Source organism: Zootermopsis nevadensis, unplaced genomic scaffold (genome assembly GCF_977971745.1).
Source record: "Zootermopsis nevadensis isolate Lab colony 2312 unplaced genomic scaffold, Znev_1.0 Znev_ptg000023l, whole genome shotgun sequence".
NCBI classification, from domain to species: Eukaryota; Metazoa; Arthropoda; class Insecta; order Blattodea; family Termopsidae; genus Zootermopsis; species Zootermopsis nevadensis.
The window spans coordinates 3,408,342-3,429,889 of NW_028259155.1; the positions used below are offsets into that span (position 1 = coordinate 3,408,342).

The 21,548-nt window shown below is 38.8% G+C and overlaps 2 protein-coding genes across 4 annotated transcripts in view; one reads left to right on the top strand and one right to left on the bottom strand.

Moving 5' to 3' along the window:
* The window catches only part of LOC110833034 (inactive tyrosine-protein kinase transmembrane receptor ROR1), a 227,107-nt gene that overhangs the window by 164,952 nt on the left and 40,607 nt on the right, over window positions 1-21,548 (bottom strand). The window lies entirely within an intron of this gene.
* Window positions 1-21,548, top strand: part of LOC110833001 (uncharacterized) — a 40,118-nt gene that overhangs the window by 9,305 nt on the left and 9,265 nt on the right. For both annotated transcript variants that reach the window (XM_022070550.2, XM_022070549.2), the window contains exons 4-5: window positions 5,925-7,106; window positions 17,505-17,781. In XM_022070550.2, coding sequence (XP_021926242.1) covers window positions 5,925-7,106; window positions 17,505-17,781 — 1,459 coding nt within the window. The remainder of the gene's footprint in view (window positions 1-5,924; window positions 7,107-17,504; window positions 17,782-21,548) is intronic.

Here is a 21,548-nt window from a genome sequence, read left to right on the forward strand (position 1 = left end):
GTTCAGCCTAGGTTTAATGTTCGGTTATGGCGTTGGTTGGGGTCGAACCCCTGAAATTTTTTAACACTAACTTAGAACGCTGTCCGATCAGGGCGATAAAATGGAGTCTAGGGATCGCGGAGTTTACAAGTCAGTACTTCACCAAGGCACGTCGAGACGCTGAAAGATAGTGAAAAAAACAACCCACAATCCAGAGTATCTGAAGCCACAGAACGAGCTGTTTGCACACAGCTGGCTAAAATCACTCCAAGTCTCTGCAGCAAGAGATGTTAGACGGACCTTCGTACCTTCATCCACATCTAGAGCGTCTGCGCTAGAGCACTCTGACGCGCCTTGAAGCAAAACCAGACAGATAACGTTGCAACAGGTTGAATTTCTTCAGTAGAAGTTCACATAATCGATTTCACATTTCCATTCTTTAAATTAATCTACAACCCAAAACTATGTTAAACTTATCACAAGCAATTTTGAGTTGTATGTAAGGTTAGGATGAATTTCTTCAGTCGAAGTTCACATAATCGATTTCACATTTCCATTCTTTAAATTAATCTACAACCCAAAACTATGTTAAACTTATCACAAGCAATTTTGAGTTTGTATGTAAGGTTAGGATGAATTTCTTCAGTCGAAGTTCACATAATCGATTTCACATTTCCATTCTTTAAATTAATCTACAACCCAAAACTATGTAAAACTTATCACAAGGAATTTTGAGTGTGTATGTAAGGTTAGGTTGAATTTCTTCAGTCGAAGATCACATAATCGATTTAACATTTCCATTCTTTAAATTAATCTACAACCCAAAACTATGTAAAACTTATCACAAGGAATTTTGAGTGTGTATGTAAGGTTAGGTTGAATTTCTTCAGTCGAAGATCACATAATCGATTTAACATTTCCATTCTTTAAATTAATCTACAACCCAAAACTATGTTAAACTTATCATAAGGAATTTTGAGTGTGTATGTAAGGTTAGGTTGAATTTCTTCAGTCGAAGTTCACATAATCGATTTAACATTTTAAGCTTTTATAGTTCAGGGGTTAACCATGTTAGCCCGGCCAACACTTTGATAAACGAAAAATAAAAAGTATTTTGTCTTATTTGCGTAGTTCAGCTGTATCCTTACACTACAACACAATAAAACCGATCAGATAAAATATATTATTTACCAGCTCCAGACAGCCAGCCAGGCGTTGTTAGCCAGGTAGTCGAGGCTTACATCTTAACCACCTATATAAAAACATTTTTGCTGTTACGATGACATAAACTGAAAAATATTAAGCTACGGACTTTATTGTATTAATTCAGATTATTTAACGACACTTTTTTTATCAACAATTATATATCGTCAAATGAAATTATTTAAACGAGACAGTAACGAAGAATTTATTCCACAGTTAGTGCTAAATGACTGAGGAAAATAACAGAAATCCTCGCTCATAAAAATCGATTCCCTTCTAAAAGTTCAACCCTTGTTCTTCCCAAATAAAACCTAGATAATTTACCGCTGTGCTAAGCTGTTGTACGATGTGATCTGTTGCGTGTAATTTTGCTTACGCGAAGAAAGGAAAACATAAGGCAAGGAAACGTGGGTAGAGTATCGATTACGTCAGTCAACTATTGGCCACTCTCCAATTGGATAATTTTGGTCGTCGTCCATATGCACTTGTAGTTCCTTCATTTCGTACACAGATGGCAGCCTTAGTGCAAGTACACAGTTTTGCTGACAAGTAATCAGAAAAGCAGAGATAATAATAATCTGGAGAAGACTTAATTTCACAAACCATCTTATCTACTGATTAATTATCATTTATGCTTCGTACAGTTGGGGTTCTTGGATTCATTTCTCGGTCTGTCATTGAAATATTAAACCAGTTACTCCAAGTAAGAGTATCTTAAATAATCCAAAATATTTTATTTCCATATATTTTCGATTTAATCAGTCTCAAATCACTTCACCATTCGACGCCAAGTAATACAGACAGACAAAAGAAGTGTTTTTTTTAAAATCATACTAATATTTTCTCGGCGTGGGCCCAAATATTTTGATTTATATTGACTTCAGCTGGTGGATTTTAAGGTTTTACTGTGAACAACATATAACTGTAATAAATTCGACTACGTCTCCTATCTCTGACCGCAAGCTTATAATATCGATTTCAAATAACGATGGATTTGTTGGGTTTTTGTGTCGCGAATCTATCTTTACGAGTGGCTTATTCAATCTTTCATATTACTAGACGTTTGTGCAAAGATCAGGAACAAGATACTTTTCTTAACAATTTCATGCTTGCGTATCGAAAAGACGTCAAATTTATATCAGAGGCAGCCAGAAGACGCTGGTGAGTCAACTAAAAATCGACGTCAGGCGTCGCGACGCCTAAAATTTCGACGCGTTCCAGAGACGCCAAGCGTAGCGACGAAGACGGTCCTAGGGCCTTAGGAACATTATCGCATACTCAGCGTAAATTATCATAACCTAAACTAACCTAACCTAACCTAACCTAACCTAACCTGACCTGACCTGACCTGACCTGACCTGACCTGACCTGACCTGACCTGACCCGACCCGACCCGACCCGACCCGACCCGACCCGACCCGACCCGACCCGACCCGACCCGACCTGACCTGACCTGACCTGACCTGACCTGACCTGACCTGACCTGACCTGACCTGACCTGACCTGACCTGACCTAACCTAACCTAACCTAACCTAACCTATCCTGACCTGACCTGACCTGACCTGACCTGACCTGACCTGACCTGACCTGACCTGACCTAACCTAACCTAACCTAACCTAACCTAACCTAACCTAACCTAACCCAACCTAACCTAACCTAACCGACGCCATCGCAGGGCCCGTAGAATGTGATCCAAACATTTCGGGGATATATCGAGTGTCTTTGGAATTTCGACGCCGGGCGTCGAGACGCCTATAATCGTGACGTCATCTCAGGGTCACACTAATGTGATTAGAAACCTTCGGATAACATTTTTCGCATTTTCAGAAATTCGACGCCAGGCGTCGCGACGCCCACCGCCGCAACGCCTTCATATGACGTCAAATTTATATAAGAGGCAGCCAGAAGACGCTGATGAGTCAACTAAAAATCGACGTCAGGCGTCGCGACGCCTAATGTTTCTACGCGTTCCGGAGACGCCAAGCGTAGCGACGAAGACGGTCCTGGGGCCTAAGGAACATTATCGCATACTCAGCGTAAATTATCATAAACCAACCTAACCTAACCTAACCTAACTTAACCTAACCTAACCTAACCCAACCTAATCTAACATTACCAAACCTAACCTAACCGACGCCATCGCAGGGCCCGTCGAATGTGATCAAAACATTTCGGGGATATATCGAGGGTCTTGGAATTTCGACGCCGGGCGTCGAGACGCCTATTATCGTGACGTCATCTCAGGGTCACACTAATGTGATAAGAACCCTTCGGATAACATTTTTCGCATTTTCAGAAATTCGACGCCAGGCGTCGCGACGCCCACCGCCGCGACGCCTTCATATGACGTCAAATTTATATCAGAGGCAGCCAGAAGACGCTGATGAGTCAACTAAAATCGACGTCAGGCGTCGCGACGCCTAAAATTTCGACGCGTTCCAGAGACGCCAAGCGTAGCGACGAAGACGATCATAGGGCCTAAGGAACATTATCGCATACTCAGCGTAAATTATCATAAACTAACCTAACCTAACCTAACCTAACCTAACCTAACCTATCCTAACCTAACCTAACCTAACCTAACCTAACCTAACCTAACCTAACCTAACCTAACCTAACCTAACCTAACCTAACCTAACCTAACCCAACCCAACCTAACCTAACCTTACCCAACCTAACCTAACCGACGCCATCTCAGGGCCTGTAGAATGTGATCCAAACATTTCGGGGATATATCGAGTGTCTTTGGAATTTCGACGCAGGGCGTCGAGACGCCTATTATCGTGACGTCATCTCAGGGTCACACTAATGTGATTAGGAACCTTCGGATAACATTTTTCGCATTTTCATAAATTCGACGCCAGGCGTCGCGACGCCCACCGCCGCGACGCCTTCATATGACGTCAAATTTATATCAGAGGCAGCCAGAAGACGCTGATGAGTCAACTAAAATCGACGTCAGGCGTCGCGACGCCTAAAATTTCGACGCGTTCCAGAGACGCCAAGCGTAGCGACGAAGACGATCATAGGGCCTAAGGAACATTATCGCATACTCAGCGTAAATTATCATAAACTAACCTAACCTAACCTAACCTAACCTAACCTAACCTAACCTATCCTAACCTAACCTAACCTAACCTAACCTAACCTAACCTAACCTAACCTAACCTAACCTAACCTAACCTAACCTAACCTAACCTAACCTAACCTAACCTAACCTAACCTAACCTAACCTAACCTAACCCAACCCAACCTAACCTAACCTTACCCAACCTAACCTAACCGACGCCATCTCAGGGCCTGTAGAATGTGATCCAAACATTTCGGGGATATATCGAGTGTCTTTGGAATTTCGACGCAGGGCGTCGAGACGCCTATTATCGTGACGTCATCTCAGGGTCACACTAATGTGATTAGGAACCTTCGGATAACATTTTTCGCATTTTCATAAATTCGACGCCAGGCGTCGCGACGCCCACCGCCGCGACGCCTTCATATGACGTCAAATTTATATCAGAGGCAGCCAGAAGACGCTGATGAGTCAACTAAAAATCGACGTCAGGCGTCGCGACGCCTAAAATTTCGACGCGTTCCGGAGACGCCAAGCGTAGCGACGAAGACGGTCCTAGGGCCTTAGGAACATTATCGCATACTCAGCGTAAATTATCATAACCTAACCTAACCTAACCTAACCTAACCTAACCTAACCTAACCTAACCTAACCTAACCTAACCCAACCTAACCTTACCCAACCTAACCTTACCCAACCTAACCTTACCCAACCTAACCTTACCCAACCTAACCTAACCGACGCCATCTCAGGGCCTGTAGAATGTGATCCAAACATTTCGGGGATATATCGAGTGTCTTTGGAATTTCGACGCCGGGCGTCGAGACGCCTATAATCGTGACGTCATCTCAGGGTCACACTAATGTGATCAGAACCCTTCGGATAACGAAAAGAGCCAACTTCAAACACGAATATAGGATGTTTTAAATATATATTATATCGTGTAACTGAGTAATATGAGATTTCTAACGCAAAATCAGAAAAGCTGAAATTCAACACAGTGTCTAAGATCAACAACACATTAACTGATATTTAATGGAGACAGTGTTTGTTGGTTATGGCGGACATTTGACGAAAATATCAGTGTGTTAATTGCAAACACTGAATTGATGAATTCATAGATTAATGATTAATTAATTTCTAAAATGCGTACTTTATTACAGACTATTAATTTTTTAATGAAAGTTGGGCTGTTGAAACCCAATCAGGAATTATTCATTTCGTATCTTCATCATTTATTAAATATCTTCTCTTCCATTAAATCTTTGGTATCTTTGTTTTTTCTCTGTTATTTGTCCCGAATTCCTTCCACATTCCTTTCATCAACATCGGTAATCTCTCTCTACATTTATTTCGTTTCCGTCACCCATATTAAAATTACTTCTAAAAGGCGCCAAATGTTAGCAGCACTTGGAAAGCAAAACATTTTGCCATCTAGCTTCATCACTGAAAAATATCAGGACCTTGGGAACGCGACCAAATATCAAACTAGGCATCGAAACAAGTTCGAATTTCATATCTGATGCTTATGGAAGCAGGTTGTATTCCGTCGTGTTTGAAACAATTTTTGGGTTGTCTCAATGTCTCATTAAAAAATGCTAGCCCACTCGACAAACGAGTCTCAGCAAAAATTTGATACAAAAATCGATAATTACTTTGCTCTATTTCAGGAAATGTGTGAAGACGAAGATGAAGAATACGACGAACAGGAGGAAGATGACGACGAATGCAGCAGTCAATGCGAGCACTCAGCAGATCTTGACAACGCAGAAAACCAGCAGAAAGCTTCATCGTCTTCAATAAGAACACCAGGACACAGTCGTCGTAACAGCCTACGAGTGGAATTCGACGGACTCAGCATAGTCGATGAAGAGACGGAGACAGTTTCGAATGACGTCACTCCGGTCGAAACTTGTGCAGAAAATGGCGCATCGGTTGTGCCCAGTGCGTCGAGGCAAGCTGACGTAAGTTTCGGTGGCGTCAAACAAGAAAGTGACATCTGCCCGGAGATTTTAAATCTCAACCAAGTGGACGGTGCACGTTTTAACACTCCGAACGGTAGACACAGAAACGATCAACAATTCTTTGGTAAAATAAAATTGCCTAACGGAAAAGAAGGCGTCTTTATGAGCGACGCGATGTTACCAGACTCAGATAACATATCAAGCGGTTTACCAGTTTATGGTTGTAATAACTTTAAAGGTAATTCTTACGAACTGGGACCGATCACTGGATTCAATCCAAACGATTATCACATTTTGAACGAAAATGTATGGTCTAAGACTCCTGAGACATTGTTAGGAGCTTCACAAAACGAACCTCAACCCCAAAGTCATTACAACTACACGTTCACACCTGTGGATTCAACGATGTTGTCGAACGGAGCATCTGCGCGAGACAATAATGCTTTTGAGACGACAAATGAATTTCCAGATGCGAATTCATTGTCGAACGTTGAGACATATCGTGATGCCAGAACAGAACATGGATATTTAGAGCGAGGTGGAAATTCAGTACTGCACGGATTTGGTGTTAATGACGATACATATTTCGGAATGGGTGAAAATATAGAAGAAACAAGGACAATTAACACAGGAGACGAAATAATACCGGATTATTATCACAAACGCGGTGGACCAGACCTCTTTATATCGGGAGCTTATCCAGTTACCAGGTCTCCTGGTTCTTTTCCTGTCGGTGTAAATTTAGATCAGTTACTGAAACAAATGAACAACAGGGAGAGTGAAAATGTTTCAACAGTTGCTGTAACGGAGGCAACTGGTTCCGGAACTTCAGTCGCCAAGCCGGAAAGCGACGACAAGGAAATTCCTCAGGAGGACGGCACCGAAAAAGTAAGTTGAAACAATTTCTTTCAACTGTTTAATCCTGATGTGTATCTGCATAAACCGTTATTAAAACACCGTCTACAAGTCTTTATTATAGGAGTATTACTCCCAAATAATTATTTGTATAACTACACGTTTCGACCATAAATTATCATCTTCAGGTAGGTAGGTAGGAAAGTAGGTTTTACCTTTCCTGTATCTCTCGAATTACGTTTAGTACCTATCGTCCTGAAGATGACTGTGTAAGGTCGAAATATGTAGTGGTAGAGATTAATGTATAGAAGCAATACGTCTATAATAAAAGTCATATAGATGTTCCGATTATTAATAATTTATATTTAAACAATTTAGTCTTTATTCTATTTTAATAAGTTAAAATTATCGAAGGTAGCATTAGCTGTACTTGTATCTAACTGAATGCGTTCTTACACGGCGTATAAAGTTTAGATAAATTATTTAATTACGAACCTACATCAATTTTATTATGTAATGAATAAAATAATGTTCACTGTCATCGCCATAAAACAATTATCGAACCACACTTTTTGGCAAGGACAAAATTATCTTCACCGCACGGAAATAACGCTGAGACGCTCTGAGACACAGCCAGATCGCGACAAACATTTCCCACAACACCCTGTAAGCTACATCATCGGTGCTTTGAGCTCTTACAGAAGACACTCTTCCAAGTGGCTCCTAACGTTTAAACAAGTTTCGTTGAAATCCTTTGATCGTGACGGCCAAGTCAGTTGTAGTGTCACAGAAAACATTTTGAGGGCTACTCAAGTGTCCATTTCTCATTCTGTTTGATGGTACATAGAAGGCTCATTAAGCTGTTAATCGCTAATTAATAATTAACGATCAACTGACTCAGTATAGTTTTTCATTAACTCCTAAATGAATAATTTACGAAGTGAAGTACTTCTCTCGATTAATATCGATCTTTTATCAAATCGCAGCTTTTCGTAAATATTTTACATCAATCAGAGACACTGTATTGTAGAGAAAAAATATGGACTGGTAAGTTAGAATGCGTAAATTTAAGAATATAAACATAAAATCTTATGTAAATTCACTGGGGCATGTGTTTATTGAATTTGGGTGTTAAACCCTTCGCAGGATGGTTACCAAAAATCAGCATATAAAGAATAACATTAGACAAAGTTTCGCTACACGTAATTGATATCACGGCATTCGTAATTAAGCAAAGGTAAATTATAATTTAAATTTCTGGCTAATTCGTTACAATTCCCAATAAGGGTAAGGTACCTGTTATGATAGAATATCTTAATTCTCCTGGAGGAATCAGTCAATCAGTCATTTGATATGTAACTCAACGTTCAATGCCAGATTGAGTTTGGACACTCTTTAAATTAAAGACAGAAAACGTTTGTAGACGTTTGTTAGGAATTGGAGACAGAGCCTCTCTTTAGAACATCAGTCAGCTGTTCTAATGGTATGAGACGCCACGAAGCTGTGCCAAACCTTTGCCCATAGCGTGCTCCTTAATGTCCGTGTTTATTTCTTGGATTATTTAACGACGCCTTGTCAATTTCAGACGTCGAATGTGAAGCTGAATGTTGATCATGAAAGCTGAACCAGAAAGTGTAATGCAAGTTTGCAGGAATTATGAACCACTCTGAATAATTATCCTGCGGGACGAGGTAATCAGGAGGCGACTGCTTATTTGATGTACAGAACTAATTTATTATTATTATTATTATTATTAGTGTTCTGTCTGACGACAGGTCCATATGAACAGGATCCTTCCATCCTTTTCTCGGACTGGGACCTGTTCATATACGTTCTTGGCAGATGATCCAGAAGTGGTTTGCCATTGCCTTCTTCTGTGTGTGAATGGAGTAATTGTTGGGATGCCACGGAGGAAAACTCCGTGTTGCCTAGACCACGGCCTTGCCCAACACAAGTTATAACCGGGAATCGAACCCGAGACCCCAGAATTACAAGGCCAGCGTTCTAACCGCTAGACCACCGTGGCTATACAGAACTAATACCCACCCTAAAAATGTGCCTTCGCGATTAGAAGCCGGTGACTAAACATCCTGTGCTCTGTGACGTGGACACGAGTTACCCCTTGTGAATAATATTTCTGTTTCGTAATATTGACAAATACTAGTGGAAACCAGCATGTAAATTTTGCAAGCGGAAGAAATGTAAACTTTGATCAATATTTTCATTCTTAATAATAGAAATATTTCCTTCTCTTTGCCAGGATCCACATCGCATTTTACAAATTCTTTCCATGCAGAAAAAAAAACACATGTCTGTGCATTCTCTTCAAAATTTTGCTGTATATTAAATATAAATGAATTATGTAAGAAGGAAATTACATCAGCCATCTTTTTTCATAAAGATATTTAGAAGATGGCTCTCACGCGTGAGGAATTTTCTGTACATACACCAACCTTGCTCGCCAACAGTAACATTTTCGAAGGATGACCTCTCCATGTGCGTATGTCTTACGTCACGCATGAAAGATCAGAGGTACACCGCGATAAATTTCAATAGTAGGAGTCTATCACAGCGTGAAATCTTCGTCGGGACACCAAAAACCCTCATTTAATTACGAACACAGTCCTTACACTGTTAGCTGGACGTTTTTGGTTCGATCCCCAAGAACGGCAAATAATTTTCGTCTAGCCTCTGATTTCAGACCGACTCAGTGACCCAACCAGCATCCTATCCAATGAGACCCCTTATTCTGGGGGTAAAATGCGGCCGGAGCGTGATGCTGATAACTCCCTCCCCGCCTAGTGCCGAGGTCTCCCCCCCAAGCGCCTACATGGTGTATAATAGGACAGATTTTTCCTTGCTTAGTTCCTGCATTATTTTTTATTTTAAGTCTTGCATAGGAAGGATATGTTTTTCATGCGAGATGCTATTATAAATTGTTTCCGCTTTAAACAGCACTTAGATCTGTATTCCACGTAACGTGTTAATCTGATTCTCTGCCAAGTTGTGGGTGACGCGACTTTAAAATAACAATACGTTTTAACAATAGCCACTTTGTAGCGATGAAAACTGAAAAGTCTTAGTGTTTAAATGCGTGACTGCTTTCAGTCCAGTGGTAAAGAAACGTAGTTAGGCACATTTAATAATCGATACTATTTTTACACCTTACACATGTACCCCTGATGCTGGATTAAAGCAGGGTGGTCCAGCGTTTTATTTCCCTCGGACCAAGAATAGTCCTCACATTGGATCCGAGGGTCAGTAAACCCCTTCTAGCATTTTTTTAAAACTAATAGCCAATTTTCGTCATCTTTAATAATACTTATTCAGTAAAGACCACAACCTCAATATCATAAAATTCTTTCATTTAAACGCATAAACATTATTACAGTCACATATTATTTTAATCTCACCCCTTCAAAAGCTTGTATCTGACAATTTTTAACCAGAAAATTTTACATTTTACGGTAGGGTTTTAAATTCATTAGCAAATATGGTTGATGCTTGTATATAAAGTATCAGAAGAGATAACAATCACGATATTCTTAAATCCTTCGGAATAAATAAAATAAATTATCTTATAACAAATTAATAAATAATTTCACAAGACTCGTTACAAGTGGTCTCGGACCGGATGTGGTCCACTGCTAGTCAGTTTAATGAAACTGGATTAAAGTATAACTAAGTCCAGGTATCTGACTTCTTGCCAACCACAAAAAATCCTGTATTGAAGAAGATGGCTGTCTTCTGGGTTGTTGGGCCGTGTAGTCTGGTAGAAGTTTACCGACATTTCAGAGGTCATACTGCCTCCATCCGACAGCCATCTTCAGAATCACCGACTTGAAAACCTCAAATCCTACATCCTGTATTCAAATTACCAAGTCTCGACTTTTCTGAATGGTTCTGACAATGGTGTAATTCAATCTGAACAGATGGATTTTTGTACCTTGTCCATCGTCTAATACTATAAAACACACAAAGTTTTGAGGACTTGATCTGTCTTTGTCTTCAGCTGTGATCAGATGGACGGGTACCTACTCTGAGGGGTCCGTTAGAATAATCTGTTTCAGTCACTGGTCCAATGATTGTTATTATCCATTGATAGACATAACCGAAAGTCTTCATGTACTTCCTGGCACATCTGTAATTTATTCTGGGAGTCTCAGGTTTCATTCTAAAGCTTTTCCTCAGTCTCTGGAGTCAAATACTAGAACAGCACATTATTATTATTATTATTATTATTATTATTATTATTAAGTGTTCTGTCTTACGACAGGTCCATTGCTCTGCCCAAAAAGAGCTCTCCAGTTTTCCCTATTGTCGGCTTCTCGCTTAATTCCTGGAACGTCATCTTCTTTCCTTGTTTAAGGTCGTCGGTTAGCTGTATCAGTCTTCTTCCCAGTCCTCGCTTTCCTTCAACCTGGCCTTCGGTGATATCACTCATTAATCCATTCCTTCTCATAATATGTCCCAGCCAGTTAGCTTTCCTTCGTGTAATCTTTGCTCGTTGACTCTCCTCAATACTTCTTCGTTGGTCACTCGATCCGTCCACCTGATCTTCTGTATTCTTCTCCAACACCACATTTCAAAACTCTCCAGGTATTTCCGTTCCTTCTTCCTGAGTGTCCAAGTCTCTGCTCCATACGTAACACTTCACTAGTTTCTTCAACACCACATTACAAAGACAAAAATAAAACTAATTCCCTCTACATCTACCATAAGACCAATGATTCCCAGTAAATAATCGTCTATATATTTACGACAATATTAAAATATATTATTATTATTCGTCCCTGAACACATGCATCCGTGCTTGGGTTGTACGTGACTAAACCTAGTAATTAAATGCGCGTCACTCCATGTTTTCCTCGGAATTGCAATTGTTTCGCTTAAATCTGTATCCAGAACTTCAAACGTCCCATATACCCACGTATGAAGAAATTATAAACACATTCGTGTGCTGTTTGGCTGTATTTATGAATGTCTGAGGTCAGGAATCTAACATTTACATTTATTCCGCGTTACAGACTCAGGATATGCTTAGTTCCAAGATGAATGAACTTTAGACATTCTTACACACGTTAATTATCGTAAAACATCATCAGACATTTGTGGACGAAATATGATTCCAGCTTCTCAACGGCGGTCAGTCCTAAGATGACTGTCCTCTGCGATGTATCGCTGTGTAGTATGATATAAATTCAAGAACGTATCAACGCAGCGATGGTAACTATGAATTAGTAATTTTTATTTATTTATTTATATTATTTTATCTTCTGTGGGCGATTTTATTTTAACACACAACATGAGAAGCATTAGTCTTGAAATAACACAACAGCGCCAGACATTTTCAAGAGAGCGGCAGAATACTGAACTACATGAATAAGTTGGCAGATCAACATATTCAACTTTGCGCAGAGAATAGATCCACAGTGTTCAGAAATACTCGCGTTGTCTGCTACGGGCTGTTAGGAAGAAACTGTGACAACCTCATGCAAAATAACGTTTGCACTACGATAGTTCACATCAGTTCGGAGTCATATTCCAGTGGCTGAATGCGATCAACAAATCACGTCAAATCGACAGAGATACATCAACAGTTGATACCAAAAACTGAAAAAATAATTCAGTGTTTCAAAACAAAAACTGGATGCACGTATTAAATTAGATTATTCAGACATCGTCTTTTTTTTAAAATTACGGAAACAATACAAGAGACAAAAGACGATCAAGATTTATTACAGTTCTGATGATAGTGCTTCTGTTGAATTTTAAGTATATGGCGGTGATTTATCGAATACAATCGACAGGCAGCAATTGATCGTTAACAACGTCAACAGTGCACCTTCAAGGAAGACATCGCAGACCGGTCCGCTGCTATGGAGAGAAAAAAGAAACTAGGTTTAAGGTTGGGTTGAACGGCATCCGACCTCACACCCTGGTGTTCGCCACCGGACACTACAACCTGACGGTAACTGTACATATTCAAGTATTTACAGTCTATTAAACAATACTTCCAGCAGCTCAGATTACACAGCGTTGAATGATAGGATGACAATGAGTAATGAATCGGAAAGGACGCGGAAATAAGTGTTTAAGACTCTTTGTAACACACCGAATAGATTAATTATAAATATATATAAAAATTTATCCATCTTAATGTTATCTTTCCATCACAGACTGGGTCATTTAAGTGGACGCTGTCAAAAAGCGTTCTCTATCAAAAATTATGCACGCATATTTTTATTCAATTTAACCCTACATTTCGCTATATTGATAACATTAGATAACATATATAACATATTACACGCGTCTGACGGAATTAGGGAAAATTTAAATCATTTTCAATGTGTAAAACAAAGTCGTATCATGAATAAAATGAAACTTCAAAACGGGGGAAGATATTTGGATAAGGCAAACTAGTTTCTTCAATATCCGTTATTTATTTATAGCAGTTAACGAGCTGAAGGCACGGAAGTTAAAACTGCAGAACTTCATATGACTCGAGCAGAATACTTTCTAGTCACGTCACATAATAAAAACTGGAAGAGACGCCATCACTGTCTCGAAAAAGGGATTCGTGTTATTAATACGAAAACCGAAAGACATTACATCCAAATGTTCTTCGTCTTTTATACAGAATTTCCCAAACGTTTGGGTCCATAGGGAAACTGTGCAAGATGGCTGTCTACTGTAGCGCTGTACAGTCTGGAGATCGTCCTGATGATGTAGGCAGGAAGGACCTCTGAAACGTCTGTAAACTTCTACCAAACTACACTGTGCTACAACCCAGAAGTCAGCCATCTTCGTGTTTACAACCTTGAGAACCTCAAATCCTAACTATTAACTGATACATCGAATCTTAAGATATTCAACAACGTTCTTCATCTACGTAGGCCAAACACTGGGATTTTTTTTAATTAATTTTAAAGAATATGAAACGTAGTATCCCTGTCCTTTTTTTTAAAAATATTTTATCCTTTTTTTTTTTTGAAAATCACAAATCTACAAAAACCCTGAGTTGAAACCAATACTCGAACCTGGGATCTACTGAGTACAAGGCAAGAGTACTAACCACTCTTAACAAACCTTATTCTTTGTTTATGTATCTGTTACAATGCAGCAATTATCAATTCACTTCATCTAATAATCAAGTAATTACCTTTTTCCATCAGTAAAAGATACTTTCAGCAGGGTCTTAAGCCATTCTTGCACCACCTCCCATGATCCAGTTTCATCAGTGTTCATTTATTGGTTGTCGCAGATTCGCTGATTGATCTGTTCTTTAATACCGACTCTGTTTCGGTCAATTTCTGCCAAGAGCTCGCCTGATCAACCATCCTGAACCCTCTTTTGAGTCTCTCCACCCATTTGCAAACTTTCCGCTGGCTTATGCAGTTATCGCCACACCGAAAGGCCATCCATTCGTAAAATTCAATAGTTTTCACACCCCCTGACCACAGAAATAGGATCACAGATCGTTGCTTTCTTTTGGTACATTCCATTTTGGTCATGTTACAGTACCATCACGCTCAAAACACAGTAGACACCAACAAGGACCAAGTGTAACAAAGTTAATATTATTAGCCAATTGAATAAAAATTTTCTTGGATATTATCCATCGTCTAGTAAATATAAAACGTAAAACGACGTTTCGGAGATGGGACTCTATCTCCGTCTTCAGGTGACTACACAGTTGGGCCCACTAGATAGAGCTAATCCCTATCTCCGGAACTTTCTTGGATATTATCCATCGTCTAGTAAATATAAAACGTAAACGACGTTTCGGAGATGGGACTCTATCTCCGTCTTCACGTTCCTACACAGTTGGGCCCACTAGATAGAGCTAATCCCTATCTCCGGAACTTTCTTGGATATTATCCATCGTCTAGTAAATATAAAACGTAAAACGACGTTTCGGAGATGGGACTCTATCTCCGTCTTCAGGTCAGGAGATAGGGATTAGCTCTATCTAGTGGGCCCAACTGTGTAGGCACCTGAAGACGGAGATAGAGTCCCATCTCCGAAACGTCGTTTTACGTTTTATATTTACTAGACGATGGATAATATCCAAGTAAATTTTTATTCAATTGACTCTTCACCATCGTCAAGAAGTTTTAGATTTGATATTATTAGCATTCCTCACCACTTTACATTGCTACAAACTCCTTTTGAGACGTAAACTAAAATTTCATATTTTTTTTTTTTACCTTACAGAATAAAGCACAGAAGAATAAAGATCTGTGATCCGATTTCTATTTTCGAAGATCGAGAAAACTAGCCAAGTTTGCATTCAATATGGCGATTACTATCCGAGCTAAAGGAAAGCTTATTAACGGGTGAAAAGATTCAGAATTTCAAAGGAAAGCCGACAAGCGACGATGGTTGGCGTTCTGGGTGGCCATCGATTGTAACATGAGTCCTGCAATAACGGCTTAAGACGCAGTCAAAATTAAATCGTAACATTTGTTCAAGGTCGAGACGAAATGCACCGAAAATCAACAAAAACACAGCACTGCTGTGGTATTATTTTATCAAAGTTTATAATAACACAGTCTTCAAAAAAAATTTTCACATATTACGTTATTTTTAACACGAATTTTAAGAAAGCAGGTCGACATATCTCGAAGTCCTTTACTGTGCTCTATCGGTCTCATAAGATAAGGCGATTTCAACATAATGAATTCATGAGACTGCTTAGAAATCACTTATTTTATCGACAATAAACTTTCTCCTTACCGGACTAAAAAAATTTTGATACACTAGAACTCAACAAAATCTCGAAAATAAAATCGATGTTGCAACGATAATAGGACATGTCTTTTCCAACTGAGATCTTCCACAAAACTACTTTCTATGGTTTTCATTCGAAAACAATATTATTTCACTGGATATTAATTATAATTTAACTAATTTAAATAGAATATTATGCTGGGGATTTTGTGAAAAAATAAAATTACAGACACGTATAAGTGAAATAAGTCAAACTAGAAAAACATTTACGGTCAGATGTCCCGGATGGAGTCACATATCCAAGTCTCACTGGTTCATTACAAAATAAATCAAATACAATGTACTATTCTACTACCATCTGTTGAGTGCTAAGGTAATTCAGATAATAGTATCAGCCTCTCATGCTGAAGTAGCCCTTTGAATACTTTGAACATTAAGAGAGGAACTTAAGTGGGAGTCTGTTACGCTTAACGACAGTCATTTGCCTCTCTCCAAGATGTCATTGACGTCAGAGTTGTCTAACTTTCGACAACTTCAATCGGAGTTTACAAATTGCCAGTATCCACAGTTACGAAATACGACTTCAAAACTAACTGAAGTATTTGTCCTTGTTATTAATTTAATTAGAACAAATTTCTGTGTTACGTTCAGAAAGTAATAGTTTTGGATTCAAACTCATAGAAGCTACTTTTGATCTACTCAAAACCAGATTTTAAATGCAATTTGAGGCAGATTAGATCAGCATGCAGGAAACCAGCTGGGGCAGTATTTACGAGGGAAATCAGCATAAAAGTCAGTTGAGGAACACGAAGGTTGTGTTAATAACTCCTATTGATAAGTCATAGTTTCTACCAGATTTCTATCTGAAATATATTATGATTATTCCATCTATTCACCATTTTACAAGGTATTTACTTCCATGTACCCGAGACAAACCTTGCCTGCAGCAGATATATCCGAAATACATTTTTTTAATATGTCTTACATGTATTATATAGTTTTATTTTGAGGGATGACTATATATTTTATGACAGCGTCTTTCTAATGATGCATGAAGATTCTAAAATTGAAGTTTTCTGAAATTCCGTGATGTGTTCCCCCGGAATGTTGGCCAAATATTTTCTAAGTGACTTGGAGACAGTTCCAGTTGCTCCTATAATTATTTGGATTACTTTTCCCTTCACTTTCCACATTCGCTGTATTTCAATGAGAAGGTTCTTGTATTTCAAGATAATCTCCGCTTCATTCTTAATTACATTTCTGTCAGTTGGTATTGCTATATCAATTAAGAGACAAGTTCCATTTTTGTTTTTGATTATAATATTATTATTATTATTTCGTTATTAACGTCTGTGCTTATACGTTATTAAACGTAATAGTCATTTTGGTTACATTTGTAACAGGTACCTAGCGCGTCCCTTATGACTTTGCGTCTGTTAGATTTATAACAATTATGGTAAAAATAACTTGATATTTAAAGGGTAATAATATTGGTAGGTCTACTTTAAAATCGCACTTAACGAGTATTCTCCACTGAACACTTGTTTTCTACCGAATCTACTTGTAACGTGAGGCGTTTTGACTCACGTAATTTTTGGTTTACGCTTTAGAATTGTAAAAACCCGGTAATCCACTAAGACATATTTCTTTGGGGGAGGATGGACGTCACTTGCTAAAGAATGACTTTCTTTTCTTCAGGCACAGGAAGTCATCGATGCCTTGGAAACACAGATAGACTCCAAGCTAGATGACGCTGTTTGTGGGGTACGCGTGGCTAACGGTAATTGCTACGTGTGTCTGGCGAAGGAAGACAACGTCGGGGCCCTCTTGCAGACTGGACTGACGATTCGAGGCGCCAAGATCAACCTGGAGGACGTGTCCCGCGACTCCTTAATAATAGCCTTGTCCGGTGTATCACATGATGTGCCGGACATAACCGTGGCCAGGGCAATTTCCAACTATGGAACCGTCATTGGTGAGTTCTAAAATGACGAAGACTCCACTAAACACACAAACGTTTCGTCAAATACTACCTGCTTCTTCATATTCGTCCAATTATATTCACCGACCACTGAATTATTAAATATGATCATCTTCTGAATCCTGCACTGTGTAGTCTGGTAAAAATTAATCGATGTTTCAGAGGAACTTGCTGTCTCCATCATCAGGGTGATATTATGGAGGAGGCAGTATTCTCCTCTAAAATCATAAACGAATTTCGACCATACTACACGTAGACCAGACTCAGATACTGAACTGTTATAACTTATAATGTATTTCCACGTATCATTAATTCCTTCAAAACCAAAACTAAGATCTCCACACATTTTTTAAGACACGCATCGAAGAGATAAGTGAGATATAAATTATGCTCGTATTTATTTGGCTTGTTCCCACGACAACTTAAAAACTGCAAACTATGACCAAATATTTCACAATTTTATTGCAAAAATAAAAAAACACACAATGAAATTTAAATTTAACGTAAATATCCGTAACGCAAATAGACCGTGTAAGTCCACCACGGAACATTCTGGAAATCCCTAGAACCGAGGAATGAAGCAAAGCAGATTATTTGCGTAGCCTTGAGCCATGCGCTGGCCTACCACTGTAAAGAAAACCGAATGTTCCTGACAAGTGATTCTGACGTAACGATGGGTGCTGAAATGATTATGATTCCTCTTCAGTACCGGAAGTTCATTATTCGATGCTGTATCTGTTACCGAGGTTATATTCTTTAATACTCTCTAAGCTAAGTGGTTGGTAGGTTTATTTATGGGTTCGCTTAACGAAACTTTGCCACCTTCTCTGTTTATTTAAGCATCGGATGCCTGTGTGATTGCGAATTCGGAAAGAGGGGAATTAAAGGATCCCGGGATCTATTTTAAGGAATTATATCAGCATTTTCCTGGAGAGACATACGAAATCCATGAGACACTCAGTTGCTTTACCCAACGACATTGCAACCAAAGAATACGTACTTACGTGTGAATGGATAAGACGTGGAAGACAAAATTCATGACAAATTGTGACTTATCATAGAAACATTTTTCTGGAGAGACAGAGCATGACAAACTTTTGTCGAGATATCCGGTCTACGTCAAAGATACCAACTCATGATCTCCAAAATAAGACTCAGGAATGCTAACTACTGCAATTCGAAGTTCTGTAGTACCAGTAGTAATAACATTCAATAGAAAGACAAGACAAATATCCTGGGGGCAGAGCTCCAAGAAGAGGATTTTCAGGGGGGGTATGCCCCAGTTGGAACAAACCGAAGAGGTTAAATAATCCTGTTTGGGGTCAGGCAAGGGGAGGGGGTGCAGCTCCCTGAAGTGACTTAGTTCCCTCGGTGATGAAGCCCCCTTGGAGCAGTCAGGGTTTTCCTAAGGGCTTGGCGCCTACCAAAAACTAATTGCGCGGTCTGTCTGAATGTTTGTTTTGTTTAACGGCGCAGATATCACAGCGTTGGGTGAGAAAAGCCTCGATACATGATCAGTTGAGTTAAACATGCCCTCCTGTACCGCGATGCGCCACTGCGTAAGTTTTTGAACAATCCTGTTCCGAATTATTTTCATAGAAAATTCTATAATTCTCCTGCGGCTGTCTTCCAAGAGAAACATTTTCTTTTTTATCTCCCATTTTATAAAAACGCGCCCTTTTTTCATAAATTGCCTCTAGAATATGAACACTTTTTTGTCTCCCGTCAAGCGACCATGATTGTATGACCATACTGAAAGGCAAAAGATACTTAAACACATTAATATAATAAAATACTATACATACAGCTCAGAGTATAAATTCGGTGTCCCCCAACATAAAAATACATATGTAATTCATGCAGAGAGTATTACGTTATTTACCACTTTATAATAAGTTCTGAAACTTATTTCATGGTAAGTTATACAGATGTCCAAAAGTTCCTAACTAACTAACTATCTAGATGGCTTACCGAACCCGAAGGTTCATCTCCGAATTAACCAAAGCTCTCCACCGGACCCTGTCCTGGGCCAACAAAATCCAGTCTCCTTCAACTCCTATCTCCCATAGATCCCGCCTGAGATTATCCTCCCATCTACGTCTAGGTCTCCCCAGCGGTCTCTTCCCCTCAGGTTTTCCAACCAAAAGTTTCCTACGTTGTATAAAGAAGTGGTATTCAAACCTGGGGTACGTGTACCCCCGGGGGTACGCGAAGACATCTTATGGGGTACGTGAAATTTAAAAATAATATATTATTATATGATAAACACTGAATAATCAGTAATTTATTTAATTTATTTTAGATGTAGATTATATACTATGCATAACTTGAATTATACACCAACAACTTTTTGGGGTACAAAGTTGAAGAGAAATTATATCTGGGGGTACGCGAACAAGAAAGGTTGAATACCACTGGTATAAAGTATGACATTAATTACATCCAACATCTGTAGTATTGAAAATTATGTTCTCTAACCCGTAACTACTCCTCAACACGTCAAAGTGTAAAATAATTTTGAGTTACAAACAAAAAAAACCTGTAGTCAACGTCTGCTCGTTGTGGACTTGCAACGTAGTGTACAGACATTTTTGAACACCCTGCAGTACATTGTTCCCATTTCTTTTCTTTGCAATTACCGTTCCAACGTCATTACTCCCACACACACACGTGCTCGAACCGTATTAGTTAAAGTTCCGGGTCTGCCACTGGTTGTTGCACAAACCTCAAACATCCTCAGGCGAAACACAGAGGAGATACACACAATGTGGTTTACTTCGTATTAATCGTCTCATGTTTGAAGCCATCACAGCTCGTTCATAAAAAAAAGTACGTATCAGAAATCGGTTGTTCAACCTCAGCAGCAACAACACCTGAAGATGATTAATTACATCGAAACATGTTGTGAAATGAATGAAAGCGCTCAAATGTAACATCCTTATAGTGATGAATGGCGCTAATTTAAAATTTTAAAAAAAATTAAAATTTAAAATTTTAACATTTAAATTTTAAATTTTAACATTTAAATTTTAAATTTTAACACCCAAATATAGTTTTGTGTATTGACCTGTATTTTATTACATATTTTAATCCAAAACACAAACATGACGCATGTAAACCTTAAACTCAGCAGCAGATACAGCGTTGTTAAATGAACCGAGAACTGACACAACTATCGATATATTATTTTAAAGATATAATGGGGTTACGTGGGCGATAAGATTTTCGTTTCGTTTTGTTCTACAAAACTTCTGACTAGTCTTGAAATTTTGAATCCACGTACATTTATTGAAGTTCGAATTATTTTCCCCCCAATTTTATACTCGGACTGAGTCTTAAATACGTCAAATACATTTCAGCATAACTTTCAGAACTGTATAAAAACTTTATCAAGTACGTAACTCACCTCTCCACAAGGTTAAATTAAACTACAGAGTGTCCCAAAAAAGATTCTGGGGTGTCCCCTTCACTACCCCTTATACTATTTTCGAAACACATCCTACGTTCGCTGTCATTGCAAAGTGGCAACATTTCCGTAACTTTTTAATATTATTAATAATTTAACGAGTATACAGCCGTAATGGCTCGTCCTAGGTCAATATTCAAACACTTGAGATTGTAAACAAATGATTTGCGATCATTCGTCTTTACATTTTTACAACTTTTGCCAAATAACAAAGTTACCCTATGACTCTGCACTTATGGGACACTCTATATAGTCAGGTTCTATACCAGAAAACTACGAACGCTCCACGCCATAT